The 25,497-nt window shown below is 44.6% G+C and overlaps 1 protein-coding gene across 2 annotated transcripts in view; it reads left to right on the top strand.

Moving 5' to 3' along the window:
• Positions 1-25,497, top strand: part of ARK2C (arkadia (RNF111) C-terminal like ring finger ubiquitin ligase 2C) — a 78,376-nt gene that overhangs the window by 30,053 nt on the left and 22,826 nt on the right. For both annotated transcript variants that reach the window (XM_072132868.1, XM_072132869.1), the window contains exons 2-3: positions 21,562-21,871; positions 23,683-23,802. In XM_072132868.1, coding sequence (XP_071988969.1) covers positions 21,562-21,871; positions 23,683-23,802 — 430 coding nt within the window. The remainder of the gene's footprint in view (positions 1-21,561; positions 21,872-23,682; positions 23,803-25,497) is intronic.

A 25,497-nucleotide genomic window follows, 5' to 3' on the forward strand; every position in this document is an offset into this window, starting at 1 on the left:
TCAGGTTCCTCACTTCTTTGTAGTCCTCGGATGTACCAGCCCAAGGTCTTACTCTTCCTCGTTGACTTGAGGCTGGTTTTACAGTTGTATGGAAGTCTCACAACCCCTCCTCCATTCAGTTTTATGGCACAGTGTATTATCTACTTCTGAAGTTGTCTTCTTGATGTCTCGATCTTCAGCACAGGACAAGGGTCTACATCCAATAGTATGTAAGTAGGTGTAGAACCTACTAGGTGGTGTGGCATGTCCACTGTGTCCATCTCTCATCCCCATTAAAGCCTCTGATTTATTGTGACTCAAGACTTATAAGATCTGGAGCCATAGTTAGTTCTGAGAAGTTTTAGTTATGTTGAATCATCCCCCAAAAGACTGGACAGCCCAAAACCAAATAATAGTTACCAATGGCTATCCCAACCAATTCAACCTCACCGATGCAATGTTTGATAGGTTCTAGACTCCCAACATAAGGTTTGGAACCCAAACTGAACCTTGAGATTTGGGTGAATTGGGCTGAACCTAAACGTTGGGTGGTGAGCCCAACGACAAATTCAACTTCTGGTTGAAATCTGGGTTCACGGAGCAGAACTGCAGTATTCAGCACAGACCTGACCCCCGCAGGTTCTGTTCCACTCATCCCTACTGGTGACAAACTCAGCGACCACAACCCCCGTCTACACACTTGACTACAGTATAATTGCAGAGGAGGCTTTGTTCCTTCCATGTACCCGGTGGTTAGACCTTCGCCTGACTTCAGATGTTCCTATTTACTGAGTGTTCCTGGAAGCGCTCGCCGTGCACCGTCTCATTGTCCTATTTTAGAAAGCTCTTTTGTCCTTAGAAAGCAAAATGTGGCAGAACTTTCCCAAGACGACGGAGGATTTCTTTATATAGGATGGCGAGCCGTCATTAGGTCCTCATAGACCGAGCGTCTCTCGTAGCAAATTAAACGGTCGATGAGGAGCAAATTATACTGTTCACATCACTGACATTCATCGGGACTGTAGTCATTGAAAGCCAAAGAAATGCCCTTCACACAGCGCTACCCCGTCCTCCTTAAAGGGGAAGTTCTAGCTAATGTTTTCTGAAACTGCTTATAAGGTAAATGGCAATTAACTGCTTTGGTCCCCCCCTCACCACTAAAATCATTAGCAAACTACCCCAGAACTACAGCACACATTGGGGCAGATTTACTTACCCGGTCCATTCGCGATCCAGCGGCGCGTTCTCTGCGGAGGATTCGGGTCCGGCTGGGATTCACTAAGGTAGTTCCCCGAGGCCCGCCGAAATGCACTCAAGTTGACCGGCCTATTCCTAGTGAAGGTAAGTGCAAGTCTCGCGACACTTTTTTTTTTTTAATGCGGCGGTTTTTCCGAATTCGTTGGGTTTTCGTTCGGCCACGCCCCCCGATTTCCGTCGCGTGCATGCCGGCGCCGATGCGCCAAAATCCGATCGCGTGCGCCAAAATCCCGGGGCAATTCAGGGAAAATCGGCGCAACTCGGAAATATTCGGGTAACACGTCGGGGAAAACGCGAATCGGGCCCTTAGTAAATGACCCCCATTGTCACAACAGCCAAATAATCATGAAAATTCCAACATGTGAAACCCACGTCACTAAAAGGGGGGTAGATTCTAGCAACCAATCACAGCACTGCTTTCAATTTTTTAAAAACTTATTTATTTTGAATGTTTATTTATTTAAAAAAAAAAACTGTTATAACTGTTATTTAGTTAACTCTGTGCAATGATTGGTTAGAATAATTGTCATTTAGAAACCACAGCAACCAATCACGACGGGATTGACAGACAAACAGCCAATCCGCTAAATTGACACCCTTGGCCAATCAGAGCCATAGCTATTTGCGAGAGGCATCAATTTGGGTGTTCGGACACCAATCCAGTAATATGACCGGGTCACGCGTAATGCACTTGAGTCCGTACCGTCACTTTGGGTCCACTCATCCCTGCAGACTGCAGTGTTGAGAAGAGCGATGTGACTTCTTTAGTCACCCAAGCTGAACAACAAACAACAAACAGCACATTAGTTACATATGACGTGAACTATCAATTTATTTCAATTGAGGTGTACTGCAATACCAGTCGCAGCCTGTATACAGGAGTGGCGCTGTCACTGTAGAATTTATTTTTTTTTTCTCATCCCGGAAAATATTATCCCAAACTCGTAGATGTCACTATCTTCATGTCAGCACAGTCTGATCCCAGGCTAAGGAGCAGAATCCGCTGTTACATTCTGTCCGGAACCCTTTAATCCAATCATCTCGGCGACATGATAAATGGTACAAAATAGACAGGAGAACGATGAGGTCTGATCCTCCTGGGCCGTCTCCAGTTACTGTTCCTCCTAGAGGGATTTAAGTCCTGTATGAATAAATCTTAAAGGAGATGTATGAAATGTTTGAAGCTCTTGTCAAGAAGCCGTATAAATAATTTAAAAAAAACCCAAAAGGTGCTCCTGAATCTGTGAAGCAGCCCCTACAGTATTTTTTACAATCACATGTGACGTGGCGAAAATTCCTCTTGACTTTGGAGCATTTTACTCCAAAATATAAAATGTTAATCACCTGCACCACGATTTCTGCACTAGTATTAGTAAAGGCTGGGGGGGACCAGACGTATTGTTAAAGGTAACATTTTGTAGATACATTTTGGCCACTTTATAGCTGCTTTAGCTACACTCTACATGGAAACAGCGCTGTCTCGTACAGTTGTATGGAAGTCTCACCACCCATGTTGAATCATCCCCCAAAAAACTGGGCAGCCCAAAACCAAGCAATAGTTACCAATGACTATCCTAACCAATCCAACCTCACCAATCCCATTTTTCGGGTTTGGAACCCGAATTGAATCTTGAGATTTGGGTGAATTGGGCTGAACGTGTTTAGGGTGGGGGGTGAGCCAAACCACATGATGGTGAGCTATACTCTACATGGAAACAGCGCTGTCTAGAACATTTGTCACTAAGCTTCCTGGAAGTCACGCTTGATGTACAGGGGGCTGCCGCACAAGATAGCTAAGAGGCAATGTTTTCCTTATCCCACCCTGGAAAACTTATTTGCATATTACCCAGAACTTTGCTACTTGTACAGATGTTGCCCCTCGTAAGTAACATCCAAAAACCTTCCGAGCTCTGATATATAGATGGAGGCAATGCTGCGGGTATATACGTAGCCTGAGGAAGTGACTGAACTATCCAGTTTATTTCACAAGCAGGATTCTACAGCATGATCCCTGGAGTTTCTCTCCCCTTTCTTCTTTATGAGCGTCGTTGTCTCGCTGCCCCCTAGGGATTTGGGGTTGACAGGCAGCAGAAAAAGGACATAACGTTATATGTCTGATGTGGGGGCATGACTAGGGGAAGCAGGGCCCTATAGCAGACTTCTAAATGGGGCCCCCATTCCTACATATTTGTGTACTCACATATGTACACACATACAGCGCCATATAAAAAGGTAAAGCGCATATACACACACGCCATACACCATATACACCATACACATTGTACATGCCATACACCATATACACATACCGCATACACACATCATTAATACAACACATCACATAGATGTTATACGCATATTATACTTGAGTGTTTAGGTCAGATGACGGGGCCCCCTGATGCTGCGGGCCCCATAGCAGCTGTTATGGCTGCTACTCCTGTAGTTACACCCCTGATGTGACGTCCAGAGGATTCAACTCAAGATCACAATGTAGGAATGAATTCCCATATAGAATACCCTATAATATTGAGAGACAATGCTATTCTATATTTACCACACCTTTCTGAAATCAGTCCTGGGTACAGTTCACAATGTACACACTGTAGCAGTATAGTACTACTTATCATACATGGCTACCTCAATAGTAAATCCATTATACTATCCATGACGCCGGGTACCCGGAAAACACATACCTGGATATGTAGACATGAAAAAAAGCTGCGGTACTCCTTTAAAGTAAATTTACTAATAAAATCCATCATGATAAACCAAGGACATTACTCATAGGTCCAGGCGCCGTGACTGTTATATCCATTTATATTTTTTATACATGGCCTCCTTCCTTCTAAAATCAACTTTTAAAATTATGCTAATGAGCCAAAAGGGCTCTCCAAAGCCCCTCCATGCTGTAGCTTTACAGGCTGTTACACTGTCTCCTCCCCCTGGTCCACTAAGCTGTTACACTGAGAAGGAGCACTGTGTGAGATTACATCAGGCAAAGGGAAATGCTCCTGCTCAGTGTAACAGCTTGTGAAACTGCAGCATGGAGGGGCTCTAGCAATACCACCCAGGACCCTTCTGGTTGATTAATGAAAAAGAAGTCTGTGGATAACAGATATAAGCAGATACCACAGTCCCGGTGCCGGGATCTATGAGTAATGTCCCTGGTTTATCAGGATGGATTCTGATGGGAGATTTCCTTTAAGTCTCCCTCTAAAACCCAACATTCCGTATATTTCCTTAGAATCGTTTCACCTTTCCCAGGTCATCAGTTACATCCCTAAAACTGGACAGCTTTTTAATATTAACCTCAAGATAAGCAGCGATGAAGAACTGCTTCTCTCTTCCACTGCCATAAAATGTAAATATCCTTAATTATCTTACAAACAGTGCACATAGAGCTGAGGATTTGTCACAATGTATACTCATGTAATTAAAGGGTTTTTTGAGGAGTCCAGAATAACCTGCTAGGGGCCGGGACTGGGTTTCAAAAAAACAAGAACACATACTCCCGTTTCAGGTGCACCTCTCTGGTACTTCCAGTTTGCGCCTGCCCTTCCTTCACCACAGAAAGTCACTTCCGATTTCCAGTAAACCTCATTTCCTTGTTTGTCCCTTGCTCAGAGGAAGTAACTTCCTCGTTAACTGAAATGGGTCCCAGAACCCCCCAACCAGGCCCAGTCCTGATAACTGGAAGTACCGGAGAGATGTTGATTTGAGAAAAGTAGCGGAGGTTGAACTGCTATGTAAGACAGGAGAGATACAATAGTGGGGTACATGTAGTTTCCCGGTCCTGTGGAGCTCACGAAAGTGCATTGTCCGATGATAATGCGCTGTGCGGCGATTCACTAAGATCGTGCACCCGATATCCTGCATGTGTCACTTCCCCGCTCAGGTCCCTGGAGTTCACCTTCTTCTTCCTGGTGCATGTAAGTGCATTGTCCGTGTATAATGCGCTGTGCGGGGAGTCACTAAGATCCTGCGCCCGATATCCTGCATGTGTCACTTCCCCGCTCAGGTCCCCGGAGTTCACCTTCTTCTTCCTGGTGCATGTAAGTGCATTGTCCGTGTATAATGCGCTGTGCGGGGAGTCACTAAGATCGTGTGCCCGATATCCTGCATGTGTCACTTCCCCGCTCAGGTCCCCGGAGTTCACCTTCTTCTTCCCGGTGCATGTAAGTGCATTGTCCGTGTATAATGCGCTGTGCGGCGATTCACTAAGATCATTCGCCCGATATCCTGCATGTGTCACTTCCCCGCTCAGGTCCCCGGAGTTCACCTTCTTCTTCCTGGTGCATGTAAGTGCATTGTCCGTGTATAATGCGCTGTGCGGGGAGTCACTAAGTTCACCTTCTTCTTCCCGGTGCATGTAAGTGCTTGGCTTGCAATACAATTTGAAAGTTAAATTCCATGCTCAGTCCGAATGCAACGGATCTTCCCCCGGCCACTCCCCCCTGATTTCTGTCGAAAGAATGCCGGCGCCGCTGTGCCAAAATTAGATCGCGTGCGACACAATCCCCAGTTAAATACCTGTCACAGAAGTGCAAATCCTGAAAATCCGACAAAAGTGCGATCCGCGGACTCTTAATAAATAAGCCCCAATGGGGCTCATATACTAAGGGTCCGCAGACCGCGATTTTGTCGGGTTTCCCGTATATTTCCTTTTTGCACCAAATTGTCCCAGGTTTTTGGCGCACACGCGATCGGATTGTGGCGCATCGGCGCCGGCTTCCATGTGACAGAAATCGGGGGGCGTGCCGTTGAACAACCAGAAGGATTCGGCCAAACCGCAGAATTTAAAAACAAAATTGTGTCGCAAGATCAAGCACTTGCATGCACCGGGAAGAAGAAGGTGAACTCCGCCGGCTCTCAGCAGGGGAAGCGACACATGAAGGTAATAGGACACACGATCTTAGTGAATCGCGCCGGATCCGAATCCTCGTCGGACAACGCACAGCGGGGATCGCGACAGGACCTGGTAAGTAAATCTGCCCCATTGTGTCCATTCATTTAAATCAGTGCTGTTAGTTTTAGTATTCAATATGCTAATGAGACCTTATGTCAGGTGGGCGGTATTGAGTTGTAGTAAACAGTACCACCCACTTGACATTAGAGAACATACTCATGAATGGTGGGGGCTAGGGAAAAAATTCCAACTGCACCTGAATCAGTAGAGATATTCCTAGACCCCTAAAAGTTGGGAAAGTCCTTAAAGACAAGCTTTCCCTGTAGACATCTTCCAAATCAGACGGGCAATCGTTCCCAGAATATTTCTGTACCATAAGTGTTCTGTGCTCCTCCATCCCGAATTTATCAGCATTGAACGCTCCGAGCGGAGCCTGACGACTGGTCCCCGACGATCATTCACAAAGTAATGACCATTGATTGTCTGGGATTGAAATCCTGATGACTAAAATCTCAGGGGTCATCCTCACATTAAGCCGACCTCACTCAGTGATGGGGGGAAAGGGGGCGCCATTTGTTTTTATTACCCACAGTTAAAACTAATTTATTTAGTGTTCGCTTATGTCACAGACGCGCAGTCATACGTGTAACGCGTTACAATTTTCATTCATAATAGAATTCATTGCACTATGTATAAAAAGCAATCAGCAGAGCTGCAGTGTAAAGTACAGGGGAGGGCAGAGCAACCGCCGGAACAGCACTTTGGGGGCCCGGGCAGGAAAAAAAAATGTAATATAGTTACCATGCACTTCCCAGGACGCGTCAGTACCTTGGTTTTCGGAAATGTGGGGATCGTATGACCCCCAATCAATGGCCTCCTCAGAGCTCGGTATGTGACATCCTCTTATGGCACAAGTAGAGATGAGCTGACCCGATGGTTGGGTTTGGGTTCGGTCTCCTGACCAAGACAAATCGGTGCCTCTCGCAACTTGCCCTGGCTATGCTTGGCCAGGGACACACTTGGCTAGTTGTTGTGGGAATCAAGTTTCCATATTGATGGTTCAGCCACCAATGCTCTAAGGAGGCCACTGATTGGCCAAAAGGGATTACATGATCCCCTCATTCCTAAATTTTCGGCCAACAATTCGACAATATGTCCAGGTCAGGCAGGCAAACCCCAACACAGAACCCAACCATCGGGTCCACTCATCTCTACTTACAAATATACGCAATGCTTCCAGCCAGAAACCAGAAGTATCAACACAATGCACGAACCTGAGTGGGATAAGAACTTTTTTTTTGTTTTGTCACCCTTGTCCCAGCCCCCATCGAATTCTCCCAAATTCCTGGAAAATTTGTTTTAGAACGGACGGCATGGAACAGAACATCTTATGTAAACCACCTGTTAAAGCACTTTAATAAATTACCCATAACACAAGTATCTGTAAACAGTATATGTTAACTGACAAACTATGTCTACTTGCAGGGTGGAAATTTAGGTCACTGCTTTATTTTTTTTATATATGAACCCATATCCAAAAATCAGCAACTTGGGATAAGGCCACACATGTTAGAGTCCTGGAAACTGTCCATCTGAACTCCCAGCTGGCAAGTCGGCCAAACGAGCAACCACCATCTCACATCTTCCACCATTTTGCCTGCTGTGACTCGAAATTAACTATAAAATACAAAGGAAAAACATTACAAAAAATAAAACATCTCAATAACATAGAGAGGGAGGGAGGGACAGCTTGAGTGTCGCCTCAAAGAGAGAGATAACATTGAGTCATCAGCCATATATACCCCCACGTCCTGTAGGAGGGGAGAACATCATGAGGTAAGTAACAAGGGAGGGGTGAGAACACATCTTAAGGGCACAGATCACCAACCCTATTAAAGTGCAGTCGTACCCAAATGTTTAACCTTTTCACATCTAATAATGTCGGCCCCCAGTCTAGGGGAAGTACACTCCTTAATGAGTCAGGTGTACCCCACATCTAATCCAGGAAGCTGCAGTACAGCACAGCCCTTCGAGCACTGTCTCTTTCAACAATACAAGAAAGCCATATGCGACTTTGAGAAAAATTAAAAAAATTGGACCAATATTTAAACACACATTAGGGAAAATGAAGTAAAATGCCATGAATTTCTGGCACCAAAAGCTACGGTATCTAACAAGTCTTTGCTAAGTGTTTCTACAATTTTACTACTTTGTAAAAAAAAAAATTAAAAAAAAAGGGAGTGGCTTAGTGGGAAAGGGGTGTGGCTCTGTGGGACTCCATGGTGGTATCTTATGATGGGACACCATGCACATAAGAATGCTGCAAAATGTTTATAGCATAATCTCAGAAAATGGATACAAGGTGTAAGGTTAAGTTAGACAAACTTTCAAAGGGATTATCCGGGGAAACATCAATGTGCACTATAACAATAGACTCCCCATTACAAGCAACTTACTAATATACAATCAGTTTCCCTGCTGACTGATTTCTTCTAGATGCAGGGAGACCCCACATCATGTGACCATGAGACAGGGAGGGGGCTGTTTACTCCTCCCAGTGTCCGAAAATCATAGTCACATCACGTGTAGGAGGGGAATTGCTCCCAACCATCCCGAATTAGGCGGGACATTTACTGTTTTTTACCGTCTGCTGTTCCAGGCTTTTGGGCGGCACCCCTCCTCCTCCCAGCACTCTACAGCTGCAGGGTCGCAGTGCAGCCTAGGTATAGGAACCAGGAGGAGGGATCGGCTTCCTTCTATCTCCACACAGGTCTGCTTCTCCTCTTCCACAGCCATGTGTGAATGTAGCACCTCCCCTAGATTGGCCTTGGCCAACTCCGCCCTCCACTAAGTCAGCTTCAGATCTGTGGCAGAAGAGGGAGCAGGACTGCTGTGGGGGAATGAGGGAAAGGTAAGTATCAATTTTTTTAATGTTTAATACACAGCAACAGGAGGATGACAGGGGTCACAACATCAGAGGAATGAAGAACAGAGGCCACAATGTGAGTGGAGGACATGGGCCACAATATGGGGGGGGGGGGGGTGGAGGATAGGGGTCACAATATGAGGGGGGTGGAGAGGAGCCACAATATGAGGGAAAGAGGACAAGGGCCATGAAATGAGGGGAGGAGGAGAGCGGCCACAATATGGGGGGGGGGTGGAGAATAGTGGTCACAATATGAGGGGAGGTGGAGAGGAGCCACAATGTGAGGGGAAGAGGACAAGGGCCACAATATGGAGGGTGGAGAATAGGGATCACAATGTAAGGGGAGGTGGAGAGGAGCCACAATATCAGGGAAAGAGGACAGGGGCCACAATATAAAGGGTATGGAGGGCAGGGGCCCCAATATCAGAGGAATGGAGAACAGAGAACACAATGTGAGGGGAGGAGGAGAGGGGCCACAGTATTGGGGGAGGTGTTGTGAATGACAGAGGCCACAATGTGAGAGGAGGAGGAGAGGGGTCACAATAGAAGGAGTAAGAGGAGGAATTTGATCTAATTTAATATAACAGCATTTTTCAACATTTCCTTTAAATGATAATTTTCGGCTCTGCTATACCTGCCACGGGCCTATTCTTGGCTTCCATAGGTGATAAATCTGGAGTGAAGCTGCTTCTTATGGATAATTTATGGAAAACACAAATAAAATCAATAATCGTAATTGATACATTTACATTTACTATTTCCAATAACCCGACGCCCTGAAACAGCTCCGATATGTCTCTCTCCTGACATTCCAGAAATGACCTTGCGCTCAGACTTGTCAGGGATGACGGATCGGCGTATGGATTTATATCCTAGTCAGTCATTAGTTAATCTACGGGAGGAGGTGATGGGAGGGGAGAATTTAGCGATTTTGGACAGCGGGGAATTGGCTTACACGAGTCATTCTGGTTGGACATTGCTTACGCGGCAGGTTACAAAATAATCGATCGATGCGTTAATTTGATTGGTTGAGTGCCTTGGTGTGGCACCTCCTACTGTCTACAATGATGAGAGGGTGGCCCCAAAAAAAGTATCATACTAGGATGTCCCCTTTCAGATTTTAAAGGGGTCTTTCAACTTTTTGTAGCGCAATAATTCAAAGCAATATTTTTAGGTAAACAGATCCTATGCACACCTATGTGTTTCCGTAGTGACAGACTACCTCTGTGTAGTCGGATCCTAGCATCATCCTCCCTGTGATCAGTGCGGCACTCTTTAAACACATATTACATATGAAATGTAAATCAAGAAGCGAAGGGCAGGTGACAAAGAGCACGACTACAGGACCAGACTGTGTAGTCTGTTACCAAGGAGACCTAAAAATCAGCATGGGAGTTATACGCACAAATGATTGTGAAAGGGTTAAACAGGGAAGTTTAGGAGATCAAATCTACAAATCAACTCACACCTAAAACATACACTATGAAGGGCTCTTTCCAAATCGCTTCTGATACAATGCTATCTCAGTCACAGAAGCCAACTTGTAGCGTCCCAATCCTGAAATACTCTGTTCTGCTGTGGGCTCTGCCCCACCTTATACTATGGTGCGACTATTCAGTTCTTCTGTAATATCAAATCTTTCTCCTTAAATACTCTGCGCTGCTGTGAAATCTACTCTGATTTGTTTCCCTTCTCATCATTACATAATAACTCTAGCACAGTCCTATCATCAATATCAATACCTAACATAGGACACTCCCTACCTGTGCGCTTTAATCCTCTGTGCTGCTGTGAACCCTTTCCTGTCTGTTACCTCTCGGTCTGTTACTTGTCTAGCACTATTAACAGCACAGGCCCCATGACACATGATTGGACATATCACTGCCAAACACAAGAGCAGAACATATGTCTTAAAGGGAACCTGTCACCAAGGACCTCATTTTCACTAAAGACAGGCTGCAGCAGCCCCTCACACCTGCAGTGCAAATCTGCCTTTCTGCCTAAGCATTTGCATTACAATATAATTGTGTGTTATAACTTACCTTGCACCCTGACAGAATCCTCTGTGTTGTCCCAGGGGTAGGGCTTTGGTTTGGATGCATTTCAAAATACAAAATGTGACTTGTCTGTGTTGCAGACTCCTCAGCTCTCAGCCCCCACCTTTGTGCTCCTGTACAGCTCCTCCCTCCTGCTTCTTCACCGAGATCATTGCCTGGTGAGATGACTTCAGTGGGGGAGCACAAAGGTGGGGGCTGAGAGCTGAGGATTTAGTACATGTTGTTTTTTGAAGTGCATCCAAACCAAAACCCAACCCCTGGGACTATACCAGGATTTTTTCAGGTGAAAGGTAAGTTATAACACACAATTATATTGTAATGCTATTACTTAGAAAAAGCAGAGAGGCATTTTTGTACTGCAGGTCTAATGGGCTTCTGCAGCCTGTCTTTAGTTAAAATGAGGTCCCTGATGACAGGTTCCCACTTTGCTGCTGTTGATCATGCCCCTTCTACTCCACATAACAAGGAATATTGGTTCACATGTTCATTCCCACCTCTATACAAAATGTATCTATTGTATATGGGAATCTTGTCCCTGTAACAATTCTAGTTGGTTCCCCATGGCGCGGCTGCGGCTTTGCCACCTCCCTCCTGACACGCGCTCTCTTACATTACATTACATGTCTATTCATTTCAGCTTTGTTTATTCAGCCATGACAGTAATTACACTCAAAAAAACTCCAATATTGGACGTAATTTCCCTGCATTAAGGCTCGTGAAGAGCGACTTTTGTTTGGAGGTTTAACATTAAATATTAATCTTGTCGTATTTAATTCTAGAGTAAATTCAGCTTCAATTAGCCGCAATATTGTGCAAACATAATTAAAGCGGAGTGGGGGCTTCTAATAGGCATTAGGAAAATTGTACAACTGCTGGATGTTGTAGGGTACATCGCGGACGACAAACGGCACGTGGAATTCCTGACGTGGACAGGGGGTCTTTGAATCCCAGTAGTGTTCATACAAGACCCCCGTCCCAATGCATAGTCAATGTCACTACAGATAGAGGGATGGCCACCTACCTGCGCTACCAATAGAGGGATGGCCACCTACCTGCACTGCTGCTTCATGTACACACACCGACCCCAGAAATGATTGGTACCTGGAGTTGGGATCTAATATTTCTATGGATCCTATTATTTATAGGGTATAAGATAAAGGGGTTTCCAAAAAATTCTAGAAACGCTCTGGGGGACCTGGTTCCTGCATCGCCCCAGTACTTTAACTCTTTAGCACCTGTTCCCGTCCTACAGTGCTGTGGAGTCAATGGACCCCCCCTTCAATGAAATCTGTGGTTTCCTTAGAATAGGAAGCGTCACTTCCTCTTTCATAACAAATGACTTCCTGTGGTCCGATGAGGCCACAGATTGTCAAAGAGGCTCACCCTGATACCCAGCACCTCTAACTGATCACAGGGGCCAAAGACTAGAAGTAACGCCAGAAGTTGGAGCCAGAGCAGGGTAGGTACAATTTGGGTTTTTTTGTTACTCCTCTTCTTCAGGCAGTGAAGGAGATTTCTAGAATTCCTGGAAAACCACTTTGAGTTAGTAGAAAACTATGTACCATTTTATGAAGTTTAATAGGAAGGCTATAAATCTGTTCCCAAAGAGCTCCCCCTAGTGGTAACTGCAGGCAACCAGAATTTTCACAATAAGGCCCCTTTCACACAAACATTATTTTCCCAGGTCTGTAACCTCCGGCTTAACGGTCCGTTTTTTATTTTGTGTTTTTTTTCATTCCTCACTCACAAAAAACTTACGTTCTTGTGGAGCTGAAAAAAACGGGAGGCTGGCTTGAATGCCATTGGCTTCTATTTAAACTTTTTCAAGTGATAATTTTCCCGACATGTTTTATATCTAAGTAACAGTATGAAAAAACAGTCCACATGAACGGATAAACCTGCATGTATTCTGCAAAATCATGAGACCCATAGACTTCAATGGGAAGGCGCTGGACACAAATAAATCATTGTTGACATGACTGGGGGCTGGTAATATGGCCGCAAAATTTATGGCCAGATCACGGCCCCCAAAGAGTTCTGTGGCACCCGGGTATATTATGCAAGAATACAGCGGCCTGGGTTAGAAGCTCTCGCCCCTCCTCCTGCCATTTGTGTGCATAACCTGGGCAAGCACATGGCTGTCTGCATGAGGCCTAAAAATGACCCCACACCAAAAAATTTGACTACACATCAGGCATAAATAGTAATAATTCTTTCCTTAATTGGGCGTTGACTACCTTAGGTGAGCTGACTGTAAGTAAGAGACATCCCCCCACCAATGCCCTGAAATTTAGGGCATGTCTGTAAGTAAGAGACACGCCCATATCACTGCCCTGTAATGGGGTGTGCGCCTCTGTGACTCAAAGTCAGCAGCCATTGTAGAAGGGATGTGATGGCTTTGATTAGTACAGAGACAGCAAAGCGGAATGACGGGCACCATGTTTTGTGACTCGTCCTGCCCAATGTATAGTCAAATTTCGTTTTCTTGGTGTAGGGACACTTTAATTTGTTGTGCAAAGTTAATCCAGGATTTGGAGTCCTGAGCCCGTACATAATTGCCTAGTAATGTCCTTCCATTCTTAGTGACATTGGATGAGTTGTGGCCATTGACCCCGTCAGACCATCTCCATATAACCCTCCATCAGCCGCAGAAACTCAATTTCCGAGATAAAGAAAAAGAAGCTAAAAAAACCTCCCAGAGCTTTTACAAACAGGAAAAAAAGAGCCATCTGGACGCCGTCTATCAGTAGCCGTGGCCGCCTGCCAATGTTTTCTCATAGTTAACAGGTACAGGAAGAGAGAGGAGGGAAGATGCGCAGTTGTATTGGATGCACAGCAATTTACGTGGTAACCTGGCTCCCATCAGTAGGGGGTGAGATTTACAGGATCTTTGTTTTTTTTAGGGGGGGGGGAGGTTGTTATTTGTCAAATAGTAAAGCTTCTAACGACTTGTCCCGAGGTGACCTGCTGCCAGGTAAGGGGTAGGTATACAGTAATGGATAGTCCCAGCAAATTTAGGTAACTACAACTCCAAAAAGAGGATGGGGCTCAAGAAATCCCCACCCTTAAGTGGGCAGCCCCATCCATATAGAGTCAGGGTCTGGCAGCCCTGGCGAAAGTTATTGATTCTAACAAACTTCTGCCAATTAAGAACTCCCCCCCCCAACCGTGGAACATAATTTGCTTTGGCACCCAAAAACTCCAAAAGTCGCTTATAGACATGCAGACTACAAGACCACCTCCAAAGGTGCCAAAAATTAAGATGGAACTTCACTTAGTGCCTCCATCTCCTTGTCATGTGCTGTCCTAGGAAGTTGGGGTTTAGGCACATAGACCTGTCTCACAAAACATATTTCTTAGCCAAACCATCTCATGCTGGTGTGATCAGGAAATCTCATGTCTACGAGGCTTCATTAAACTTGCTGCTGCACACTCTGTGTAACTCCTGCACATAGCTGGCTGTCCTGCTGCTCCATACACATACATAACAACACAACGCACAGGAAAGAAGAGATGCAGGTGCACAACAGCTGATACCTCACATCAGATATATGGATTAGCGGAGAAGAGCAGATGAAGTTGAGTAAAGTTCTGCAGACTTGATGCACATGCACCATATGTGATTGGACTCATGGACTCATTGGACTTGTCTTATATTTTTTTGAAAGGGGCCCCCATATTAAGGGTGTTTTGGTTTGGTGCCCTAAAATGTATCCTGTTCCAGAACCGATAGTAGTGATACTTGGACAAAGTCTCTCTCTGTAAATAATCTGCAGTGTTTGGAGTAGGGAGGATCAGGGGATTTGCACCCCGGTGTGTTCCACCTGCGGCTCTTGTTGTTCATGCTCGGTCTCCCTGCTCACATGGGTGCCCTCTACTCTCCCATAAGATGTCAGTACATGTGGCGGCTAATGCTCAATGCCAAGCACCAAGAGTCTCTGGCTGCAGACATCTGCTAGAGACCGGCGGAAAAGATAGAATATTCTGCTCCTGGGTCTCTATCCACGTGGCCATCAAATCTGCTGGATCTTCCTCATCGTACCCTCAAGCTGCTGGTGAGGGGCTTCACACTGAACAATCCTTTTTGTTATAGGGTTACAGAGGATCCTATCACTATTGTCCTGTAGTCATTATAGGGGGAATCCAGCAAAATGCACCAAATCTAACTGCAGCGCTACCGCAGGTCACGTGTGGTATTACAAGTTCCTATTACCTGTCTATGAAATTCACATATCGCGCCATTGCCGTACAGGAATGCGACATGGATCCGAGTAAAAGCAGTTCAGATAACAGTCTGCGGAAACAAGTCTAAGAGGTAGACTGCAGTGGGAATGAAGTAAGGTGTTTGCCTCATGCAAGGTTGGCTCCAGGTATCAGTACGCCCCTGGGTGACAGAGCCCCAGTGGCCACTTGAACTCTCACGGCAATAAAAATTCAGAAACTAAAACAGTCTCCTATTCCCTAAAATATTCCCTAGTTTTAAATATTACCAAACAGCCCCCTCATGGGTATTTTATATAAATCCCCTTTCACCCCCTATGGATTTATTAGATACAGCCCCATCTCCCCCTTGGATTCCTTATGTATAGCCTTGTGGGACCCCCAGCAGCTCTGGGCCCTGGCATTTGCCTGTACATGCCCAGTGCTGGTGCCGGCCCTGCCCTCATGGACTCCTAAATGTTCACTTCAACTGTCCGTGGCATCTACTATGCAGAGGCTCCGCTAGTTTTAGCGCCTTCATGGTGCGCTCCTGGGGGATGGAGCCCTGCACTACACATCTGTGTATACAGTCAGAGCTGTCTGTGATTTTGTCAGAGCTGTCTGTGATTTAGCCTGGCCACTACACTGCGTCCAGTGCTATTTGCTTCCAGCTTTATACAATGGGGCCAATATTTCAAGGCGCCCGATGTCCGTCTCACCCATCAGGCTGCACTGGATACACCAGGAGGCTCCGGCCTCTATACATATATCTGGAGAGGTTATAACTAGTGCACTGGCGAGGGGCGTCCATGCCCCCTGGCCTTCTTCACAGCCCGGCACTGCCCTTCCTCACCCAAGTTTCATAGAGGGGGGATTAGTTGAAATTCCCAGCTCTGCACCAGGATCTGCGACTAAGTCAAGGCTTGTCGGTATTCAGCAGTACAAACCGTGACCAATATGAGCACAATAACTTCCCCTTTTGACACTACTTCTCCTTGTCTACCTCATGTTACACTGACTATACTGGACTTAGGCCATTTCATCAACCAGGACTTGCAAATTTGTTGCAACAAAGTACACAAGAATTAATACTTATTATACAAGCCCCGAAACTGAAATAAAAACAAAAAACAGACGCACCGATACACAGTATTTACATCACTCCAGGGAGAGAAAGGGGGACAAAATGGTTTTACCCTGTCTCCATCTCCCCCTAATACAGTATTCAAGGCTCCAGCAGCTCACCGCTTATTATAGCTCCCTCTTCTGTGCAGTTTACCATCCTATTGTACCCACCCACAGCAGCTCCCCCTCTTATTTTGCCCCTGCTAGCAGCTCCGCCTCTAATTTTGCTCCCCTTCTTATTACGCCCCCTCTACTGCCTCCCTCTCTTATTTTGCAACCCCCCCCCCCTGCAGCTCCCCTTCTTATTATGAACCCTCTACCAACTCCCCTTCTTATTATGATACCCCCCCCCTACAGCTCAAATCTTAGGGTGCCCCCAGCAGCTCCCCCTTTAAATTGTTCCCCCTGCAGTTCCCTTCTCTTATAGTCCTATTGTGCCCCCACAGTGAAATAATAATCACATATACTCACCTTTCCCCATTCCCCCGCAGCAGCTCTCTCCTCTCTCTCCCGTTGTGTGTAGCAGTGAAGTGGCAGGCAGAGATGACATCATCACATGATGTCATCACCTGCTTCCTCTGCTACATACAGCAGAACCAGAGGAACAGTGATAGTGCAGGGAGCTGCCAGCCCTCTCCACTAACACTGCAATCAGCTCAGTCGCCTCCACGTGTTTAAGAAACATGGAAAAGATAGCGGATATGTGGATAGATTCTGAATGTGATGGCGCTATATACATAGAAATTGTTTCTTCTACATATAGATGAGTCGAACACCAAAATGTCACCTTTTTTCCCCATTTTTGGATATGGAGCATTTTCCAGCCTCATCCTGTATCACCAGGGGGTCATAACTCATGAGATCCACAAGGAAACTCAAAATGTCATAAAAACACAAACACAATACAATGAAAATCTCTAGATATAAAAGATGGTTCTACAGTCACAATCCATGATATCCGTGCAGAGCCTGAGGAATTACAGGTGATTTATCCGGTACACAGAGGGGAACATCATATACTAAAATCCATCATCACACCAATAATACTGCAATGGCAGGCGGATATTCCTTATTATTCTTTACATTCCACCTCGGTTGTCCCATGTAAATTTCTGTATCGTTGGAATTCCATCCATGCATCAGGCAGCCCAGGATGAACAGCACTACAAAATAGTTATCAGAGACAGTTATTTATCCACCTTGGCTGATATTGAGCTTTTTTATGTCGTTGTCCCTTCTTAAAGCTTCAAGCTAGACAAGAAATGCCTAACAAAAGCTTCTGTGTACAACCCCTTTAAGGAAGATGCAGACAATATAGTTACATATGAATAAGATCCGTGTTGTGTAGGCGGCCGGATTAGTGACTGTCTCTTTAACACTTGCTGAGGAGCTGCTGTGCCCTTCTCATTGAAGCCAAGTCATTTCCACAGCCCAGCTGCTCCGCGATTCATCTTACAGCAGCTGCTTCTCCTGCAGCTGCTCTGTCCCTGTGCAAGGATCCTACAGGGTCATGGAAATCCCCTACAAGACACATAGGACCCCACCATACATTGTACACTGTGAGGTCTTTAAAGAGACCTATAGAGAATAGATGCACTGGGGATGTGTCCTCACACTGCTGTGCTCTGTGCTCTCCGCAGCCAGTGTCTGGTATTCTCCCTATAGAGGTGTATAATCAGACCTTTGGCATGTAACAGGTCTGTGCAAATTATTTTATATTCCAGTACTGTAACTTCTCCAATATTGTTAGTAGTTACAGGACTGCGAACTATATATATATATATTCCAGTACTGTAACTTCTCTAAGTGTGTCCTCACACTGCTGTGCTCTGTGCTCTCTGCAGCCAGTGTCTGGTATTCTCCCTATAGAGGTGTATAATCAGACCTTTGGCATGTAACAGGTCTGTGCATATGATTTTATATTCCTGAATTGTAACTTCTCCAAGTGTGTCCTCACACTGCTGTGCTCTGTGCTCACTGGAGCCAATGTTAGGTATTGTCCCCCGTCGAGATGTTTATTTAGACCTTTGTGTATATTGTTAGTAGTTACAGGACTGCAAACAATATATATATTCCAGTGCTGTAACTTCTCTCTCTGATATTTAGGAACAATCCTGGCAAATTTGTCTTGCCCCACCCTGAAAACAAACCCCGCCCCTTTGTAGGTGTTACTGGTAGTTGGAGGGTGGTTCCATAAGGTGACACCTACATTTCCTGATTTTGATTATGACATCACGGATTATTCATAATTGGGAATATGATATTATAAATAATTTATATAGTGTAGGTTATGATACTATCAAAGGAAATCTACCATCAAAATCCATCCTGATAAACCAGGGACATTACTCATAGATCCAGGCACCGGGACTGTGGTATCTTCTTATATTTGTTTGTCTCCTTTCTCCTAAAATCAACTTTTAAAATTATGCTAATAAGCCAAAAGTTCTCAGGGAGGAGGCAGAGCCCCTCCATGCTGTAGCTTCACAGGCTGTTACACTGTCTCCCCCCTGCTCTGTCAGCACCTCTGCTGCAGTGAGATTACATCAGAGAATGCAAGGGGTGAAGTGCTGAAGGAGCAAGGGGAAGACAGTGTAACAGCCTGTGAAGCTACAGCATGGAGTAGCTCTGGTAACACCCCACCCCCCCAGATCCCTTTGGACTTATTTTCATAATCATAAAAGTTGATTTTAGATGGAAGGAGGCCATGGATAACACATATAAGAAGATTCCCACAGTCCTGGTGCCTGGATCTATGAGTAATGTCCCTGGTTTATCAAGATGGATTCTGATGGGAGATTTTTTTTCAAGCGCTACAATAATATGGATTATGAATTTATGATAATAAAGATTATAACATTGAAGGTTGCAATAGTATAAATATGGGTTATGATATTATAATTATGTTATGGATTATGACAGTTATAGTTATGATGGTGTAGATTATTATATAATGGGCTATGACAGTATAGATTGTGATTTTACGAGTTATAGCAGTACAGATTATGACATTACGGGTTACAATAGTATCAATATGATATAATTGGCTATGACAATCTACATTATGGTAGTATGGATTATGAGAGTATAATTTATGATATTACACATTATGATAGTATGGATTATAGCATTATGAGCTATGATAGCATCAATTATTATATAACCGGCTATGTATAGATTACGGTGTTATGAGTTATGGCAGTATAGATTATAGCATTATAGGTTATAATGTTACAGATTATGACAGTAGGATTTATAGATGTTCCTGTGTCTATGCGCCGGACATTGAGGAGTCATTTCTGGGGGTCATTACACGTCCAGTGCGGTATAAATACAGATTCACAGATCGTCTCCGTGCTGCTGCGTCGGCCGCGCTGGATCCATGCGCTCGGGGCTATGATTATACTGCAGCGTGCCCTAGTTTTCCCACACCGCCCTCCATCTTGAACTTGCAATATTTTATCTTCTCTCTTAGCATCTCCATAAATTCAGCTCCTTCATGTAAATAACTTGTAAAATATCATATCAATTTTTGGTTAAATTTGGAAATAAATTCTAAAAATGATGTACCGTATATACTCGAGTATAAGCCGACCCAAGTATAAGCCGAGGCCCCTAATTTTACCACAAAAACCCGGTAAAACCTATATATTTTTTTACTCGAGTATAAGCCGAGTTTGTGTTTTCAGCACATTTTTTGTGCTAAAAAACTAGGCTTATACTTGAGTATATAAGGTAAATAAAAAAAAATAATAATAGCGCCATGCGATGTGCTATAATATTACCGCTCTGTCCCTAAGTTACAAGGCCTTACATTTGCCATTAAACAGTAACATATAGTAACACAAATACAAGTGCCATAGAGTGTATAGATATTACTGCCATCTAATGCTCAACTGTCATATTAATAAAGCTGTGCAGTGCTTGAATAATACCGTCATATAGTAAAAAATGAAATGTAAGAAATGAAACTCAGATACAATGGGGCTCATTTACTAAGGGCTCCGCGGCCGCACTTTTGTCGGGTTTCCCAAATTTTTCCGTTTTGCGCCGAATTCCACCGGGATATTGGCTTTCACACGACGGATTCGGAAAAAAACTGTGCATATTGGGCGCACGACCTTAGTGAATCCTGGCAGAACCCGAAGCCACGTCGGACAACGCACCGCGGGATTGCGACAGGACTAGGTAAGTAAATGAGCCCCAATCTGTTCCTGCCCATGATTTCCATATGAGGTCAAAGGTTTCAGTATTCAGTGAAGGAATGAGTGTTGACCCCCTGAGTGAATTTGACTTTGGGGGGAATTAAGTGGTTGCCTGTTATTAACCCTTTAGGCCCTATACAGGAAGTATGCCACCATTCATGAAACAGCTGACCAAGGCGGATCAGCACCAAAGGGTCAGGCAGGGATGTAGTCAAGGGACAAGTCGAGGTCAGGCCAGGCAGGGTCTATGTGTAACAGTAGTCCAGGCTGAGGTCAGGGCAAGTGGAACAGAATCAACACAGTAATCAGGCAGTGTTCAGGAGAGATGGCACAGGCTCAGGTTCAGGTTCAGGAAAAACAAGCAATACAGCAGAACTTTGGAACTTTTGCAGGAAGGGTATGTGTTTAGCAGTAGTCCAGCGTAAGATCAGGGTAGTTGGAACAGAGTCAGGGCAGGTGGAACAGATGGAACAGATTACATGGTAATCAAGCAGTGTTCAGGAGAGATAGCACAGGCTCAGGTTCAGGAAAAACAAGCAATACAGCAGAACTTTGGAACTTTTGCAGGAAGGGTATGTGTTTAGCAGTAGTCCAGCGTAAGATCAGGGTAGTTGGAACAGAGTCAGGGCAGGTGGAACAGATGGAACAGATTACATGGTAATCAAGCAGTGTTCAAGAGAGATGGCACAGGCTCAGGTTCAGGAAAAACAAGCAATACAGCAGAACTTTGAATCTTGTGCAGGAACCATATTGCTCAGGCACCTTCCCATAAGGGAGAATGACCCATATAAGAAGTAGTGTCTGATGTCTGCATTAGATATGCTAAAATTATTGGGGTTTTGTTGTTTTTATTATTACCATAAAGCCAACTTTGTAATTGGAAGCTATTGTGTTCTTGTTTTTCAGGTGCCCCATTTCAACGTTCCCAACATGGCCATGCTACCTCCTGCCGCCACTTTCATCTTAGCCCTCAACCACAGCTGCCCGACTTTCCTATCCATCCTCACCAGGTTCAGCCACAACAAGGAATGACCTCTCACATGGCTACTGCTCACCAGCATAATGGACCACTGCACCAGCCCCTGCCATCTCTGACTGGTCTACAGTTTCAGGAGGTGGCAGGACCCTCCTTCCTACCTCAGGCCCTACACCAGCAATACCTTCTCCAGCAGCAACTCCTGGAGGCACAGCACCGCAGGCTAGTTACACACCCCAGGTGAGCCCCATTACCTGTATGTTTTGTGGTTCAGATGTAGTGGGAATTGGTAGTCATTGGGCATGCCCAACCAAGTCACCCTGGCCTAAACACATAGTCATAGGTGGCCTCTCTTAGTCATAACGATGACCCATCCATTTTCTGGTTCTAGCTGGTCCCATTCATGGTCCTCTGCATAACACCTTTCTAAATCATTACCTTTTAAAATTTACTCAAAAAAGTTGTAATTTGAGTGGATCCGAACTTTAGGGTTGGTGTCCTCCGTTTGGCAGCTCCATGTAACCTGCACATGTTTTCTTGATGGGCTGCAGAGCATCCAATCAGACAGCTTTACACCCCTAGTAACTAGGAATAGCTGTGATTGGCCAGTTGTATCTACCTGACCAATCACAGCCATGCCTAGTTGCTAGGGGCGTAGAGATGCCTGATTGGCTCTGCAGTCCATCAACCAACATGTCCAATTTAGGCAGGACGCTGAACCTAAAGTTGGATCTGCTCATGTTTAGTCGTGATTGGCTGGATAGGGGGCTGGTCTTCTAATAATTAGGCGGAATCCACTGTCTTCAGTGAGAACATAATTGGCCAATGGAATAAAAATGGTCTTAAAGCTGGGCTCTTCTCAAAAAAGTGGTGCTCTGATCTTCCATCCCCCTTAAAGGGTTGAATGTGGTCTCTCGTTTTGAGGACAACCTGATGTAGGTAAATTAGGTGAACAATAGGTAAAAACTTGTACTTATTGGGCCACATGTATCACTCGTTTTTTCTGTTGTTTTTGCACCTTTTCATTCAGGCGCACCGTTTTTGCGCCATTTTTGCGACTAAACGCCAAACTAGCCGCGCAGCAAAAATAAGCAGCTTTCACTCATCTATCTTACCAATCCAGATGTTTTGCTGCGCCTAATGATATTCATCACTTGCAACGATTTCATTTAGGGGCAAAAACGGGAGCAAAAACACTCCAGCCCGAAGGTGGCATTATCTGAGAAGAAAGCACTGAGCCCCTTTGCAGAACAGCTCATTTCTAGCAGCAAAGCTCAGCCAGACACTAGAACATATAATAGATACATTACATACACTGCAGACACTAGTACAGATAATACAGACATGAGATACTGTGCAGACACTAGAACATATAATAGATACATTAGATACACTGTAGACACTAGTACATATAATAGATACATTAGATACATTACAGACAGGAGCTGCAGACTCTATTTACAGTTCATCACCTTCTATTTACAAAACATTCTGCAGAATCCTGAGCTCAGAGCAAGAGAGAAGAGAACTTTGCAGAATGTTGCAGATTCTACAGACAAGTGTCCCCCGTGTAATTCTGCACAGTATCACCAGTGTATCTGAGGCGGATACTGGGCAGAATTACAGGGGTGCAGCAGGAGCTCAGCACTGGGGGGTCCCCTCCAGGAGAAGCCCCTGCTGAGGAGGTCACTGGGTGCTGGGTGTCACACACCTGGGTGCTGCTGTGAGTGTTATCTTCATTCTGGGATGTGGGAGAAGCAGAGAGGAGCTTGTAGCAGGATCACATGTAAGTGCCTGAATTAATAAGAGTCAGAAAATAACCTTATCACAGTTGGTGATAGTTCTGGCAAAACAGTGCGCCAGAATTTAGGCGCAACTACTACACTGAGGCGCACAAAAGTGATAAATGTGGCCCATTGTTTTATATTTGCTTTAACTTCCCTTATAATTTAACTTTTCCATTGACCAATGTCACCTATTTTTTTTTTTTTTATCGGATTATTTTAAAATCCCATCTTTCTATTTTTTCACCCCTCTGCATGGTTGGACAGGCGGACTCAAGAACAAATGTCTGTGCATCCACACCGGTTACGCCCAAGCTTTGACTTCAATCAACAGGTACAGATGTCTCAACCTCTGGGGCCCAGGTACTTGGCTGAAGGAACAGACTGGTAGGTGGCTACTGTGTCTTGTAATAGGTCCATAATTTGGGATTAAAGTTGAAAAAACTTATTTTACAACATTCCGTTCAAGATAAGAGAGTGAATTGCCTCAATGAGGATGTTCGTCAATGAGCCAAAGAAGTAATTGGCTAAAAAAGTCTCTCTGGAGGACCTGACACACCTGTGCACAGTAGAGAGTTAATTGGCACGGTGTAATTCCTCAGTTCTCCTGTGGAGGTGCTGTAGGGAAAATAAAACTGCAGATCACTGTTAATTATACGGGAACTTGGCATCTGGGACCTTTATGTTCATTGCTTTTATGGATGTCTTTCTCTTATATAAAACAAATTATCATTGTTGGCTTCCCTTTAAAGTCGTCCTGTTAATTATATACTCCATGTGATTGCCACAGCTCCCCTGATTAATTTGGTATTTGTTTTATAAAAATCTGCCCACCCATTCAAAATATATGGCCCCCTGAAGTTTATATGTTAGCTGGCTCATTCTACTGTTACTAGCCATGGGGGTGGTACAGCACACAGAGAGACACCCCTGAATAAAACAAAAGGCTCCCACCCCCTTGACTAATATGAACTAACTCACATATAAACTTTTGAAGATCATATCTTTTGAACGGGTAGACGGATTTTCAAAAAGCAAACACCAAATTAATAAGGGGGATGTCGGGAATCACATGAGGTATGTCATCCTAAATTATACGTTTGGAAACTATACACAGGGGCACCAATTATTCAACTTGCATGGCGGATCAGATGCATTGTGACATATTCTCTTGTGTGAAAATCTGCTCCTACGCTGTATGGATGTATGGATGACTTAAGTTATCGTCATTATATTTACTCCTTCTCATAAACACCGCCATACGGGGGAAGTTGTGGGGTCTCTGTAAGGTAAATGTAGCTTTACATACTTCTGTGTGATCCTAATGTTCCTGTTATACAACAGATGGAGCTTGTGCTTCAGAGATGATTTACAGGCACCAGCTGTTCCCTATTCCTTTCACTGTATGCGATAGTAATAGCATCACAGCGGTTCCTATACAATCAGCTGTCCAGAATATTGGGTGATATGATCTCTCTACAACCCACAGTTCTGGAAGAAAACATTTATAGATTCCTAGTGAGAGGCCAAACATTGCGGTAGGGCTGGCAAGTGTTGGCTTATGGCACCGGAGGAAGAAATCTAAGAATATGTAGAGATACTTGAACATCGGTGTATCCTCATGGGCTGTTATGTAGAACCGGGATTACAACCGTGGTCTAGAGTGGCTTGTTGGATACCGACTACTATCTCTAGAGTCCTATGGGTTGTAAAAGCGTAAATATTGATAATCTTGGATCCATGATGGTCTCAGATGGTTCTAATATCTGGTGGTCTGGGGTGGATTAGTGGTTAACATTAACAATAATATACTTGGAGCCTTCCTATCCACAGAATAAGGGATATAAGCAGGGGCGTAACTTGAGGGGGTGCAGAGGTTGCGATCGCACCTGGGCCCAAGAAGTTTAGGGGGCCCTCATGGTGTCACTTTCCCATATGAAAAGACTATTACTATAAACCATACATTATAGTCGGGGGCCTGGCAAAGACTTTGAATTGGGGCCCATCAGCTTCGAGTTATGCCACTGCATATAGGATTGTATCCTTCTGATCCTAAGGATCCCAGTGACCAAAACCCTGATT

The sequence above is a fragment of the Engystomops pustulosus genome, chromosome 1 (genome assembly GCF_040894005.1).
Source record: "Engystomops pustulosus chromosome 1, aEngPut4.maternal, whole genome shotgun sequence".
Lineage (NCBI taxonomy): Eukaryota > Metazoa > Chordata > Amphibia > Anura > Leptodactylidae > Engystomops > Engystomops pustulosus.